Source organism: Apostichopus japonicus, chromosome 22 (assembly GCF_037975245.1).
Source record: "Apostichopus japonicus isolate 1M-3 chromosome 22, ASM3797524v1, whole genome shotgun sequence".
Taxonomy (NCBI): domain Eukaryota; kingdom Metazoa; phylum Echinodermata; class Holothuroidea; order Aspidochirotida; family Stichopodidae; genus Apostichopus; species Apostichopus japonicus.
The window spans coordinates 5285018-5299564 of NC_092582.1; the positions used below are offsets into that span (position 1 = coordinate 5285018).

At 37.1% G+C, this 14547-nt stretch overlaps 1 protein-coding gene across 2 annotated transcripts in view; it reads right to left on the reverse strand.

The window, feature by feature from the left end:
- Nucleotides 1-14542, reverse strand: part of LOC139964366 (uncharacterized) — a 33539-nt gene extending 18997 nt beyond the window's left edge. Inside the window, exons 1-14 of one of the 2 annotated variants that reach the window (XM_071965913.1) lie at nucleotides 14129-14542; nucleotides 12377-12557; nucleotides 11761-11891; nucleotides 10422-10522; nucleotides 8317-8411; nucleotides 7578-7774; nucleotides 6393-6471; nucleotides 5502-5691; nucleotides 4306-4455; nucleotides 3435-3631; nucleotides 2957-3023; nucleotides 2204-2400; nucleotides 1162-1231; nucleotides 261-329 (exon numbers count right to left, since the gene is read on the reverse strand). In XM_071965913.1, the coding sequence (XP_071822014.1) occupies nucleotides 261-329; nucleotides 1162-1231; nucleotides 2204-2400; nucleotides 2957-3023; nucleotides 3435-3631; nucleotides 4306-4455; nucleotides 5502-5691; nucleotides 6393-6471; nucleotides 7578-7774; nucleotides 8317-8411; nucleotides 10422-10522; nucleotides 11761-11891; nucleotides 12377-12557; nucleotides 14129-14322 (1918 nt within the window). In that variant the 5' untranslated portion in view covers nucleotides 14323-14542. The remainder of the gene's footprint in view (nucleotides 1-260; nucleotides 330-1161; nucleotides 1232-2203; nucleotides 2401-2956; nucleotides 3024-3434; nucleotides 3632-4305; nucleotides 4456-5501; nucleotides 5692-6392; nucleotides 6472-7577; nucleotides 7775-8316; nucleotides 8412-10421; nucleotides 10523-11760; nucleotides 11892-12376; nucleotides 12558-14128) is intronic. The other variant, XM_071965914.1, reaches the window with a different exon arrangement.
- Between the last annotated feature and the right edge of the window lie 5 nt (nucleotides 14543-14547).

The window sequence follows — 14547 nt, forward strand, 5'->3', positions numbered from 1 at the left end:
CTGTCCCCCCCTTTTGAAGGAGGTTAGGGAAGGTGAGGCGATATTTGCAATGATGACGCTGCTTCCAAAAAACACAAAAGTTTTGGAAGATGTCTCATTCATCGCCAATTGCTTATTTTTGAATATACCATTTACTAATAGGTTGATGTCAAGTTTAACAATGGTAGAGATTGGCATAGGTTAGGGATTAATCATTATATAAATAATATTGATTCACTAAATTAAGATATGTTTTTCACATAAATATATATTCCACTGACCTGCACTCTCCTGTTCTCCTGGTTTGGAAGGATGAGTAAAATATCTCTGAGCTGTCGATTGAACTCGATCTGCCAAAATTGGTAACATTAAAAACAAAACATTAAAAACAGAAACCATTATCTACAAGATAAACAGTAATTTCCTCCATAAATTTATTGTTATCTTTTAAATAGATTTTACAGTTTACATGTTCTTATACCATATTCTTATATTCTTACACCATATTCTTACAAGTGCCTCCAAATCAATGTTTGTTTAATTTTAAAATATACAATTTTTGTATTTGCAATGTATAATTTTAATGTGTACCATATTGAGTGATCGTGAATACACATGGAGTGGAAAAAAATTAAAAATACAAATAATAATGATAAAAATAATTATAATAATCAAATTAATAAGATTTTACATAAATAAGATTGAAATCAAATGAAAGCGATTGAAACTTAAATGTTACTCTTAAGGTCATTGCACTTTTTCCATCTCATCTTTCTTTAAATTATTCCAGTGTAACTACAAAACAGTTCTGAAAAACCAAACAAATAACTAAAAACAAAGAAAAGAAGAATTAAACTCACATCCTTATAACGTAACTTCATTAGGAATATACGATTTTGACAATACTTTTGTGTAATTTCAAAAAGATATGTCAAAATGTTGAATGATTAAACATGATCTTATCTGTTCAGAACATCAAATAGCCTTTCTTTCACTTACCAATATGCAAGTCCCTTTTTATATTAATGTCCTTTATCTTTTCTTAAAGAAAGTAAACTTGCTTTGAAATAAAATACATTTTCATGATAGCCTGGCGTTAAAAGTACACCAAGCAGGTGCCGCAAACAGTCATCTAGTTTCAAGTAAAATGTTAATCTGGAATTCCAGTAAATATGAACTTACATTCCTCTTTTGGTGTGCGTTTCTTGGCAGGATCACTCTCACACTTGCCTTCACTTGTGACAGCAATCACCTGCAAAAACAAACAAAAAAAGAGTGAAACAAAAGAGGGGGATGTATGAAGAAAGAAAAAGATATACTTGGTGTCAGGTTGTTGAACTAAGTTTGTAAGATACTCAATAAGCCATGTCATACTAGCACAGGATAGGATATCCAAAGAAAAAAAGCTGTTCATTAACTGCTTATCTACTGCAAGGAGCCAGTGAATGGGTATGTATAATATTAAGTCAAAGGGCCTGACATTTTGATCCTAGCAGGAATTTACAATTTCACGCCCCCTCCCCCACTCCCCCCTCCCCCACTCCCCCCGAAAAAAACAAGAGGCTCTTTTTGTTTCAGTTGGGATTTGTTTTATTTCAGTTCACCTTGGAAGAAGATCCTGCAGGGATCAATATGTCTAACTGTGTAACTTTTATATCATTGGATACTCCTTAACCTCATTTTGAGAAGTACGATCAAATCTTTTCCCATGTTTGTCAGCATATGCAGCTGGTAGTTTATGCCCAGATGGAACACAATGAAGTATCAAAATACCATGGATTAAGCACAAAACAACACAGGATTGCAGAAGACTCACCTGAAGACATAATCGGTAGCCGGTGTTAGCCTTCGGACATTATAACATTAAACACAAAACAAGCCAGGATTGCACATGACTAACGGTGATTACATAACCGGTAGCCGGTGATAGCCTTCAAACATTAAACACAAAACAAGACAGGATTGCAGATGACTCACCGTGAATACATAACCGGTAGCCGGTGATAGCCTTCAAACATTAAAACATTAAACACAAAACAAGACAGGATTGCAGATGACTCACCGTGAATACATAACCGGTAGCCGGTGATAGCCTTCAAACATTAAAACATTAAACACAGAACAAGACAGGATTTCAGATGACTCACCGTGAATATATAATCGGTAGCCGGTGTTAGCCTTTGAACATTAAACACAGAACAAGACAGGATTGCAGATGACTCACCGTGAATACATAATCGGTAGCCGGTGTTAGCCTTCGAACATTATAACTGAGATCTCTCCCCGAGTAAATGACCTTTCCATTCAGGGTCAACTCAAATCGATGAAGTCTTCCCAATGGGTTGTCCGGAGGGGCCCAGGTGACCTGAATCTCACTGCGGCCAAGCACTGTGAGACTAGGCTTACTCGGTGCATGCTTACCTTCAAAGAGGAAATTAGAATACTGGTTTGGGGGTTTATTCATTGTAAAGTTCTTTAGGATCTTGTGTTGTGACTCGGAAAATTGGGCGTCTGTTATGTTAAACAGGGAATAAAAACCAGTTAACTCAGTACCACATTAAAAGTAGGATGTCGAAGGGAGTGCAGCATTACGCAGTACGCTGTGCAGGACTCCTTAGTTCGCTTGTCAATGAATTCCTGTACTTCAGTTCTAACAGACTGTGACAAAACATTCCCAAATGTGGAAGAATCTAGTTTTAACTGGAGGTGGATACCTTCTTGAACTATACAGTTTGGTATTTTATTGCAAGTAAGTTGATTACAGAACTCTTTGAAACTAACTATATTAATATTAATCAATTCTAAATGACTATTTAAGTACATGCAGCAATCAACAGTAAAATGACCTATCAGATCCACCATATTTGAACAAGCGATACACTTTAATATTCATGTGTTCATCCATATTCGATAACTTGCAGAGATAAAATACCAATTGGTTAGAAAATACATGTTAATTCAAAGACAGCTCTCTCACCGAGTTCTACCGTTCGTGCGGTTATTGATGCCTTGAGCCCTCTGCCTTTGTGATTGATTGCACATACCTGAAAGAAAAGGGTTTGAAAGGATTTAAAATTAAAGCAAAAACAAAACTGCTTATAACATTTTCACCATGCCTCCTCCTGCAACTTAACACAAGCAAAAAAATTGTCGTATATCAAAGTTTCTTGTTATGAATAATTGAATTTTGATGACTTTTTATGAATGTTTCTGGTACGAGCAGATGGAAAGATATATCATTATATGCTGGACTACCTGAAACTTATATATATAGGTTTATGCCATCATTATATGCCTGACTACCTGAATCTTATATATAGGTGTATGCCATCATTATATGCTGGACTACTAAACTGCCTCAATACCTGGGTGTCACATGATCTCTCTTAACTTGGTTGATTTCTCGCTCTCTCGTTCATCAACAGTCCACTGTGAGGTAGAACTGAACTACTTACAGAAAGCTCGTAGGAGGTGGTCGGTGAAAGACCACTAACAATGCTATTCAGCTCCGTGGTTGTCTCCACCAACTGTTTGCCGTTATATACCATGTACCCCTTGATATGAGCGTTGTTGAGGGTCGGAGGGGCCCAACTCAGCTTCAGCTGTGAGGTTGTGGCGTTTAATAACCTGAGGCCTTCTGGCGGATCGGGCACTGTGAATTACAATGGAAAAAAAAAAACCTTCACATATTCCCCTTGCACCCAGCATACCAGATTAATACAAGCCTTTCGCAAGCAGTGAGTTATGACTAACACCTACAGTATCAATGTTATTCTAAACATGACTTTAATTTTTAAGGTCCCAAAAAATTGGCCGGGCGCAACCTTATAGTTGGTCGACAAAATTTGTGGGTGGGTCGCAGGATTTTTCCAGACGTCGGGAGGTTTCTACACTTTTCAGAGCATGTCGACAGAAGTCGATCAAGTTATTTTTTCAGCAGCACAAGAAAGCCTTCATGCATCGTATTGAGCATCAATTCTGAGAGGTTGGGGTCTTGTGGGTCGTAGCTCAATACTGGACCGAGGGCCTAAAAGTTTGCGGACCGCTGACCTAATTCTCTTGCATCCAAGATACCAGACTGATACATCATGCTAATTAGTAGCAAATTCATGATTTTTATATTCTTATCAGATATCTTTAGTCACATCAAACCAGAAACATGTTATCATTACCAGCTTAAAAGCTACTTCATTCTTCCGGCTTTCATCGTTAATATTCTCATCAGTAAGAAAAGAATTTTTAATGTTGAATTATGTTTGGCTATTTATCTGCAACCACATATAAACCAATTTGTTCCAAGGAACACATTGATGAATCCATGCTTACCAGATTCTTCTGTATGAGCATATACCACTTCACTCATAGGGCTGTCATCACTTTCAGTTGATAGAGCTATCCAGAAGCCATATTGGGTGTTTGGCCTCAGTCCAGTAGCCGTATGGGATAAAGATGTACCTTTATAAATAAGTTCTCTCTCTGAAAAATAGAAAGAAAGAAAGAGTTTTTTGAAGCAAATACTTGTAATCCATAATCTCTCATCTGAAATCTCATCAAATTGCTCAAAATGGACTTTAAACTTACTGTAGTATTAACGCTGTCGTTTTGAGGTACTGTAGTACTAGTGTGATATTACTGTATAATTAATTCAGAATTACTGTAGCGTTACTGTAATACTATTGTTGTAATACTGAAGTAGTAATTTGGTAGTAAAAGTGTTGCATTGCTGCAGAATGACTGTAGAATTCTGGTAGTATGAGTGTAATAATACTGCGGTACTACTGTAGTATGACTGTAGTATTCTGGTAGTATTAGTGTAATAAAATGGCAGTACTACTGTAGTATGACTGTAGTATTCTGGTAGCATTAGTGTTATATTATGGCAGTACTGTAGTACGACTGTATTATTCTGGTAGTATTAGTATAATAAAATGGCAGTACACTGCAGTATGACTGTAGTATTCGAGTAGTATTAGTGTAAATAAAATGGCAGTACTGTAGTATTATATATGACTGTAGTATTCTGGTAGTATAAAATGGCAGTACACTGCAGTATGACTGTAGTATTCTGGTATCATTTAGTGTGATATTATGGCAGTATTATTTACTAGTGCAGTATGACTGTAGTATTCTGGTAGTATGAGTGTAATAATACGGTAGTACTACTGTAGTATGACTGTAGTATTCTGGTATCATTTAGTGTGATATTATGGCAGTATTATTTACTACTATAGTATGACTGTAGGATTTTGGTAGAATTAGTATATTATTATAGTAGCACACTAGGAACAAAATTACATCTCAAACAATTTTGCAAATATTTAAGTACTGTATATTGCTTGCTTTGGCTTGTAAAGGTTAAATGATAACCACTGATAATAACTGAAATTGAAATATGACAGATTGTTCTCTTACTCAACCCCCCCCCCCACCCCAACCACACCCCACCCCCAAAGAAAGAAGGTAATGAGAAGAAAGCTGGACAGCAGCTGCACAAGTATTTGAAAAACTTGTTCGAAACTCACCACAAAACAGACGATATGTAACTTCTTGACCGCTCATGAGATGAACTTCCGACCAGGTTACTTCAACTTGGTTTGCTCCTTTAACCTCCAGATTTGGTGGGTCAGGTTTATCTAAAGATCTCAACAGTTCATAGGTTAAGTTGACTTCATCTTTCAGCTCTTCATGTATGCCAAGCATCATCTGTGTTGCCTGTTTGAATCAATTTGTATAATGATTGCCATTGGGTGTCAGTAGAACTTATAAAAGTAACTTTCCTAAACAAACCTCAGATTCAAATCATGTTGTTCATTTTCAACTATATATAGCATTTTTTGTTTACAAAATACCAGTCTTCTTGCCAAAACCCCAAAAATATGGAATATGCTCTTAACTTTGATCATAATAATATTAATAATATTGAGGATTTATAAAGCGCAGATATGTCCACGGATAACGCTGCTCAAGGCGCATCACAATATTACCCTGGTCAACGATAACCTGTCAAACATAGAGACAATCCCTCCACAAGGCAACAGCTAAACAGCGCCCATCTGACAATTTTATCTCACAGGTCCCCATTTATTCACCCGAGTGAAGAGAGGCAATGGAGATAAAGTGCCTTGCCCAAGGACACAACACAATGATCTGGCCAAGACTCGAACCAGCAATCCTTAGATCACAAGTCCACTGCCTTAACCACTTGACCATAATGCTCTCAAACTTTGATCACTTGATGATGATGACATCAATACAAATTAGAATCTTCATCCAAACCACCTAACTGTTTACATTATTAATCTGTTTTCCATATGCACTATAATAAGGAATAAAATTGCTGATTTTTTCTTTGTCGTAAAGGCAACATCTCTTTGTACACTTTTCTTTGTTTTTTTTAATATAAAATAACTCACCTTTAGTTGAGGAATAACATCCGGGTGATCTCTTAGTCTCATGACACCTCTTCGTTTGCTTGCTAACGTCCGGAGAGTCCTGCAACAAAAAGACGAAGCAAAAACAAGAACGGTCAGCTATTAAAGGGATCCAGACATGAACCCAAGCATCATCACAAAATGGTGATATGCAGATAGAGCTAGCTTGATGAAAAAAAATCCCTGAAAATAGTGATTATAGGAGATGTAAGCCAAACACCATCAACGTTAGTATATATATATATATATATGATAGAGCTAGCTTGATAGAAAAAACTCCTGAAAATAGCGATTATAGGAGATGTAATCCAAACACCATCAACGTTAGTAAATATAGGATAGAGATACCAGCTTGATGAACAACTCCCTAAAACAGCTATTAAACTAAACAAAAAATCCAACCATCGCCATTCAACAAATGTATGAAATAGAAGCATACTGCTGATGGAAGACTCCCTCAAACAGGCAGTAAGAGGAGATGGGAAATAATTATTATTTACTATGTAACTGAGATGGTGAACACACCTTCCTCCCACACCCCTCTCCCCAAATAATATATATATATATATATATATATATATATATATACACAACCATACAAAAATGAACAAAATTAAAACAAACAAATAAATAAAGCTATTAAAGGAGATACAACTAAACGACCATCATCAACGTACAGACAAAGATGCTAACGATGATTTACTATTCAAAATAGCCTTTTAGAGGAGAAAAATCCCACCCAGCAACGTAAATCTGTGAGACGGATTTGAACAACGAACGACAAATTTCCCCCACAGTTATTTAAAGGACCCTATCTGTGCTAGGAAGATATCAGAGTTTTGCTTCCATTGATTCATATGACACATTAAGACACGGGTTAAAAGGACATTGCACTAATAACTAAACACTTCCCTTTTGGGAATTTTCGTTTCTTTCAAGATCTGAACTTTTTTGACAAGATACTGTAGTTTGGTGAGACGATTCAGCTATAAAAATTTAAAAAAAAATATATATTAAAAAAAAAAAACTGTAACTGTAACTGTGAGTAAAAATTATTAAGGTCACTCTAGACATAGGATAGCAAAAGTGTTACAATTATGAGGAGACAGGTAAGTGAGTGATGAATTGAAGTTAAAGATTGTCAGTCTGTGAGATGTCGATTCTTACATGGCAGCAAACCAGCCTGTCTCTCCCTCCTCATTGGCTAACTGGTTGGCCAGTAAATGAATCATGGCATCCGATTTATTGTGATCTAACAGTCTTTTGTGGCCTTCGTCGTTGGCCGCCAAGCAACTCAGAGCGTAGCAAGAATTTTTACTGCAGCCAGAATCCTTTCCTGAGAGCATGACGCAGAGATTGTCGATCTGAAAGAAGCAACATATCATCCCAGTAAAGAAAGAACATATGTCAATAACAATTTTCTTAACCCCCCCCCATGAAACCTGTTAAAAAAACACATAGGTTAAGTTCCAGTTACATTTGTGGGTCACTCATTTGAATCTTAACATTTGGTAGAGTTGATAACACAAAGCTTAAAAAGTACAGGGGCATTTCGTTATTTCGTTTATGTCAAACTTATGACAATATTAGTTATTACTAATGTTTAACATAAGACGTTTTTTTTTACTGATTTAGCGTTGGCTAGGACAGGCATTTTATAAAACACAACTAATTTTAAGACAGTGTGTTTGAGTTAAAAATTTACAACTGCATCAGTTTAAAGTTAAAGTTTAACATTTTAGTACAAGCCAAACTCAGTCGATGATTGTTCGGTAAGTGCCATTCTTAATTCAAACATTGATAACACATTTATTCTAATGAATTTAATGTGTTGTTTGAAGTCATGTGGGCACCTGCAGTTGAAGCAAACCCATTGATTTTATTTTAATATTATTTTTTAACTTACCATTTTTTCTGATGATTCATGGAACAGAAGTCGCTTCTGACCTTCATCTGTGTCACACAGTCTCCCTATGGCAAATGCAGCATTCATACCTCGGCCTAGAAGAAAAAATTATTTAAGCAAACCAGAAAACTCAACTAAAGTTATGAAAGAATTTCTATAACAGTTTGCCTTTGAACAAGACCCTGCTAGGATCAGTGGCATGGCTAAGGGGTGGCCTGGGTGGGTGCATGGGCACATGCCCTCCCCAAAAAATTGTGCCCTCCCCAGGTGCCCCCCACGATGCCATTTGTAGTGTTAAACAAAATACTAAAATTAAAACTTTACCTCTAAAAACATAAATATCGGACAGACTAAGCCCCAAAATTTTCTTGAACATAAAGTTACTTCAAGTTGTAAAATATAGCACTAGATTGCTTCTAAGCACCCTCAATTATTCAAAAATTTCTCAACAGAGAGGGGGACATAGTGCCCCCTTAATTAAGTGCTGTTCCCCCATGAGCCCCCAAGATTGAAATGTCTGGCGACGCAACTGGCTAGGATCAGCAGCAGTTGATAAACAGTTTGTTAACAGCTTTCTCTCTGAACAATATACAAAAATGGATCTTTGCAGGCCATTATTAGTACCAAAAATATGCTAGAATGGTCATAGCAACCATTCATCAAACTTGTAGATGCTCTTTATCACAGTGTAGTGGTTCATCTCTTTACTACACTAAGTCAATGATTTTTTTTTACTTACACCTTTCTCAATTTCTGGGAATAGACAATTGGATCGTTATAGACATAGGCGTAGGAGGCGGGGGGGCTGGGGGGGCTGCAGCCCCCCAACCAATTATTTTTGTGAAAATTCGGGCAATATGCTGAGAATTTTTCAGGGCACCTACTGGAAGAAGAATAATTTGCAGTGTGTTTTGCTTTCTTTTTTGGTGAAAATTTGGCAATATGCAGAGAATTTTTCGGGCATCTACTGAAAGAATAATAACTTGCAATGTGTTATTCAATTTTTTGGTGAAAATTTGGGCAATATGCTGAGAATTTTTCGAGAACCTACTGAAAGAAGAAGAATTTGCTTTTTTTTTTCAATCTTTTGGTGAAAATTCGGGCAACATATGCTGAGAATTTTTTTCGGGTACCTACTGAAAGAATAATTTGCAGTGTGTTTTTCAATTTTTTTGGTGAAAATTTGGGCAATATACTGAGAATTTTTCGGGCACCTACCAGTGACGGAGCGTCCATACAGTCAGAGGGGGCCGATGAACCCCCCCCTCCCCTGACGGACTCAAATGGACTGCTGGCGCCCTTTTCGGCTTTTTACCACTTTCTACTTATTCGCGATTATTGACTTTTTTTATTGCGCTCTCAAATACCTATTGACATTTGTCACATTTTGTTTGGTGCAATTTTCTGACAAATGGCGATGACACCTATTTATTCTTCGTTTATCTGCAAATTAGCTAGGCCTGGGAAGGGTCATTTCCGGCGATCTAGGGAGTATCTTTACTGAAAAATTTTTTGTACGTTCCGCGCCAACCGGTGGTGGCGCTCCGCTTAGATAGTGTCGACAGCGCCCCTACAGAGCATTCTCTCCCCCCCTGACCAATACCCCTAGCTCCGCCACTGGCACCTACTGAAAGAAGAAGAATTTACAATGTGTTTTTCAATAGTTAAACTTATATTATTATCATTATTGTTGTAACGACTTCCCCAATAATTATTACCAATACGGAAGGGTAATAACACGAAAGGTTTAATGTTATTGACATGTGATGTAATAAGCGATGAATGCCTATATGATATGCACATTGACATGTGGAACGCGCGCGGAGCGCGCGAAAAATTTTGGTTATATTTTTCGGGCAAGTCGTTACAGCCCCCCCAAATCAAATGAGGCTCCTACGCCTATGGTTATAGACATTAAAAGTTAAGAACATTGGGCAACTTTATCATGCTTAAAGTTGGAAGAAACACAGTTGTCTCTGAAAAGAAATTAATTTAGTATTTGTTAGACTGATAGCATCCACAAAAAGTGATCCAGATGTTCAAAATAATTTTGCAATGTATTATCAGGTCTTGACTGTCAGATTTATCAACAGTTAAATATTTACCTGCTTCATCCAGACCCAATGAATCAATCAACTTTGTCAGAATTCTCAAAGAGTTACTGTGGTTAAGGATTCTCTGGCATCCATCTTCAGCAATGACCAATCTGGAGGGAGGGATATAAAATGACATCGATAATAGATAAATGGCAAACCGGTATCACAAGAAGATACAAATATAGAACCAGATTGCAAAAATGCATTGTGGTTTTGATGATGCAACATGAGCAGTTTTCTTCTTGAATCTGACATAATGTATACTGTAGTGAGGGTGTACATGCTTAAAAGGGTTTCACGATTTGACCTCTGATGACTCCAAATGACCTTTGACCTAACACAATAGGCTTCTTTAACTCAATGTGGTACTTCTACACACACATATACGCCATCATGAATGCATAGGTTACGATTATCATCGAAACCAAAAAGGACAACGACAACGTAGGGAAAAGGAACAAACCTGAAACAGACCCCAACACAAGAAATGAAAAAGGACATTGAAGCAGGTTACAGTAACAAATTAGGACGGACAATGACAAATCAATCAATGTAATCAAATGTCCATTCCTATGAAGCTAACATGTGAAGTCTCATGGATTGTACTAAAATGGACAAGTATCTCCCATACAGAGTTGCATTTGAATGATGTCACATGATTACTACTCAGAATAAATTCAGTCCAGTTATTTGTGCTATATTCTCTACAAGGTCTGCATAAAAATGATTTTTGTTTTGACTAAGAAAGACATAATTTAGCCATTACAGTTAGCCTCAACAATTGAACTTTGATACTGATATTACATTTTGTAAGTGGAGGACTTGTTTACACTTTGTAAACTGTAGCAGGAAATAGTCAGAATAAAGCAAACATGTTCGTGGGAAATATTTTCAGGTTTGCTATTTCTGTACTAAGGTCAACAGTATTCAAAATTTCATAGCTAGAAATATACAGTACAATGTATGTAACTGGGATGTTCTGTGACTCAGATGGCATTTGGGAGGATTTTATAGGCTAGGCATAATTTACTTTGTTTTACACAAGTTCCTTTAACTTGTCAAATTAATGGAATGAGAGAAAATAGAGTATTGAATCTCATAATCTTTATGAACATTGTGATGAATTTATTTTAGCATTTTGCCACTGAAGAAAACTCATATCCACATTTCCAGTGACAATATTTTTTTCTTCTAGATTTATGTAAGTATACTGTAAACAGAGCTAATTGTCCCTCTCCTTTCCTTTGATATTCTCTCCCATTGATGTTGCTAGGCAACTAACTGACTGGAAAATTAAACACCACTTTTTTGTTCTCTTAATGACATGGATATTGCTGCGTTAACTTACCGGGCAAGTACTAATGCAGCGTTACTTGCAGTCCACATATTCTCAGAGTTTAAAAGGTTGGATACTTTTTTCACCATCTTATCAAAGTATGGCTCTCTCAAGATCCATTCTCTGCCTGCCGGACTGTCAGCCTACATTAAAAAACAAAACAAAAAAACAAAAACAATTTTTAACATTTTGGACAGAGAAAAGAGTCTACAACTCTTGGAGGAAAAGGAACATTTTGAGATCTTTGCATCCAATAAGTATATCTGTTACAAGTGTATACAGTAGTTGGGAGGGAGTTGCATTCCTTGAATAAGCCAGGGAATCAATTTATCCAGCTGAGTTCGGTCAGCTTGCGGCTTTGATAAGCCAATGAGGCTTCTTCGCGAGTTAAAATACATACATACATACATAGTTGCATAGCAAAATGCTATACCCAAATGGTCAACTTGCTATACAAGTGAAAGATCTATGTACAGTAAGTAGCAGTTTCTTACACAGGACCATATTGTATTCATACCAGGTCTGAGGTTACATATGTACCATATGTAACCTCAGAGTTTAATTTGAACATTAAATTACTCCCTTTCATCAGGTATTTTCTTTAAATTTACTAATTATCTGCACTTACCAGAGTCCCGATTGTACCTGCAGCATTCATTACTGACTCAGCATCATCAAAAGATAGCATATCTGTGAGATCGGCCAGGATCTTGTGAGGATACGAGCCGTTGACGAGACCCAGAACCCGTGACTGTCCCGTGTCCTGCTCGGCAAGAGTACCCAAGATGTATGCAGCATTTCCAGCAGTTCTGGATTATATCCGTATAAACAAAGGAAAAAAGTCATGATGTTTACATACCTAATTTGTAAACAAATCCACCAAATGTCATAAATAACTGTTCCACAACAAGACTAGTTCTACCTACTTCAATAAGAGGTCAATAATGATAATATTTCTGTTTGTTTCTCAATGCAGTTGCCAAACTTCCATATTTTGGCAATAACTGTCTGACATTGTCAATTAGTTTAAATTTTGGAAAATGGCTAAATGGGCAATGTAATAACCATGAATTTTTCTATGGAATGATAAGTAGGAGAGTGTATAGTGATCCTACTTATTATAGGATAGGCACATAGTTTTGCTCCTATCCCTTATCCTTACAAGACTGTCAGTTAAAATGTCCATGCCAAATCCCACAGATGAGAATTTATCCCAGTAGCTGATCACTTTCTAAAAATGAAATAATATGGAAGGTGAAAGGTGTAGGCCTGTTCAAAATCCCATTAGTTCAGCCATGGCAAGCAATATATATTTCAGATCCTCCTGCAAGCAGGAACTCGCGAAGAAGCCTCGTTGGCTTATCAAAGCCTCAAGCTGACTGTAGTCAGTCCCTTACATTCATGTTTAACGTCCATGATTATGAATTGTCAATTGTCAACAACTCTGTAACTGGGCGACATACATTAATCTTGGAGTGAATTCGAACCGGGGACCACCGGGGGGGGGGGGGGGGGCAATACTGTATATGCTTTAAGGGTGTGAAGACTTGCGCAAAAAGAAACATCTAACGCCGGTAATCTGACCTAGTTTCGAATGAGGTGTAACAGAAGTGTTAGACACCACCATCGATCCCAGAAAATACACACACAGCTTGCTACCGTCAGTAATTAGACACTAGTGTACAGTTAGTACATAACAGCTACATATCAGGCAAGTAATATACTGAAATGACCGAACTATATGTAAAACTGACATCAAAGATTGCGTCTGAAATATTATTAGGGTGATAGACTGATTGGCCGGTAGTTCTCAGCGATAGTATTGTCTTGCAAATTTGTTTTTTTTAGCGGTTTTAAGAGCATCAGCTAGGGCACGTCCCAGAAGTGAAAACCCGATAGAAAATGTAACAGAGTATCGAGGCAATAACGCGAGCAATGATGTGAGAAACCTGTATGATGTCAGCATTTTTTTACCTCTTAACATCTTCTTTGGCATTCCAGTACCTGGAAACCACATTTCTATAAGGGTATAGTATAGCTCACTAGCTTGTTTGATCAGTTAATGTGCACTGGTTACATGATCCTGGTTGGCTGTTAGTATTAGTATTTATTCTATATGGATTACATTCCAATACTGGCCTAGGCTATATATCTAGTCAACAGAACAGTGGGTCAAGCCTTTAGAAGTTAAGATATGAAGTATGAGATCATATCATAGCTAACACACTAGGAAGTAGGAGCTCTATACTCTGCAGTAGAACAACAGGACTAACTTTGTAAGTTATAATTAGATAGTGTAGCCATCTATAGCTTACACAATTTGCTCAATACGTTCTGCTTAACTATGCTTGCAGTGAATATCATTGTATGATATGCCTACCTTGAATTTTCTGATGCTAGTAATCTGACTAATCCCCAAATAAAATCTTCTGATCCAAAATGAGCCAGAAAAGCATTCACTGTATTCTTCTTATCACGGTGCAAATCATCAACCAACATCTCAAGCGCGTAGGATTTCGAATCTTCTTCTAAAAGAAGGCGAAAATAGTCGCCCTGTCTCCATTTAAGACTCATCTTGGTATTACTATACTAAGTTATCCCCATTCTGCCGTGAATGCGATTAAAAACCAGGCCTAGACTAGGCCCAAAGAAGGTGCTTTTAAGAAAAGTCCAAAAGTCACACAACTAGAATGAGCCTAGGCCTAAGCACTATAAATATTGTAGGCTGCACTTGTTCAGTGTCGACATAGGCCTAAGTTGCAACGACTGAGCACACACAGGCGAACAAGTGCGTCGCTA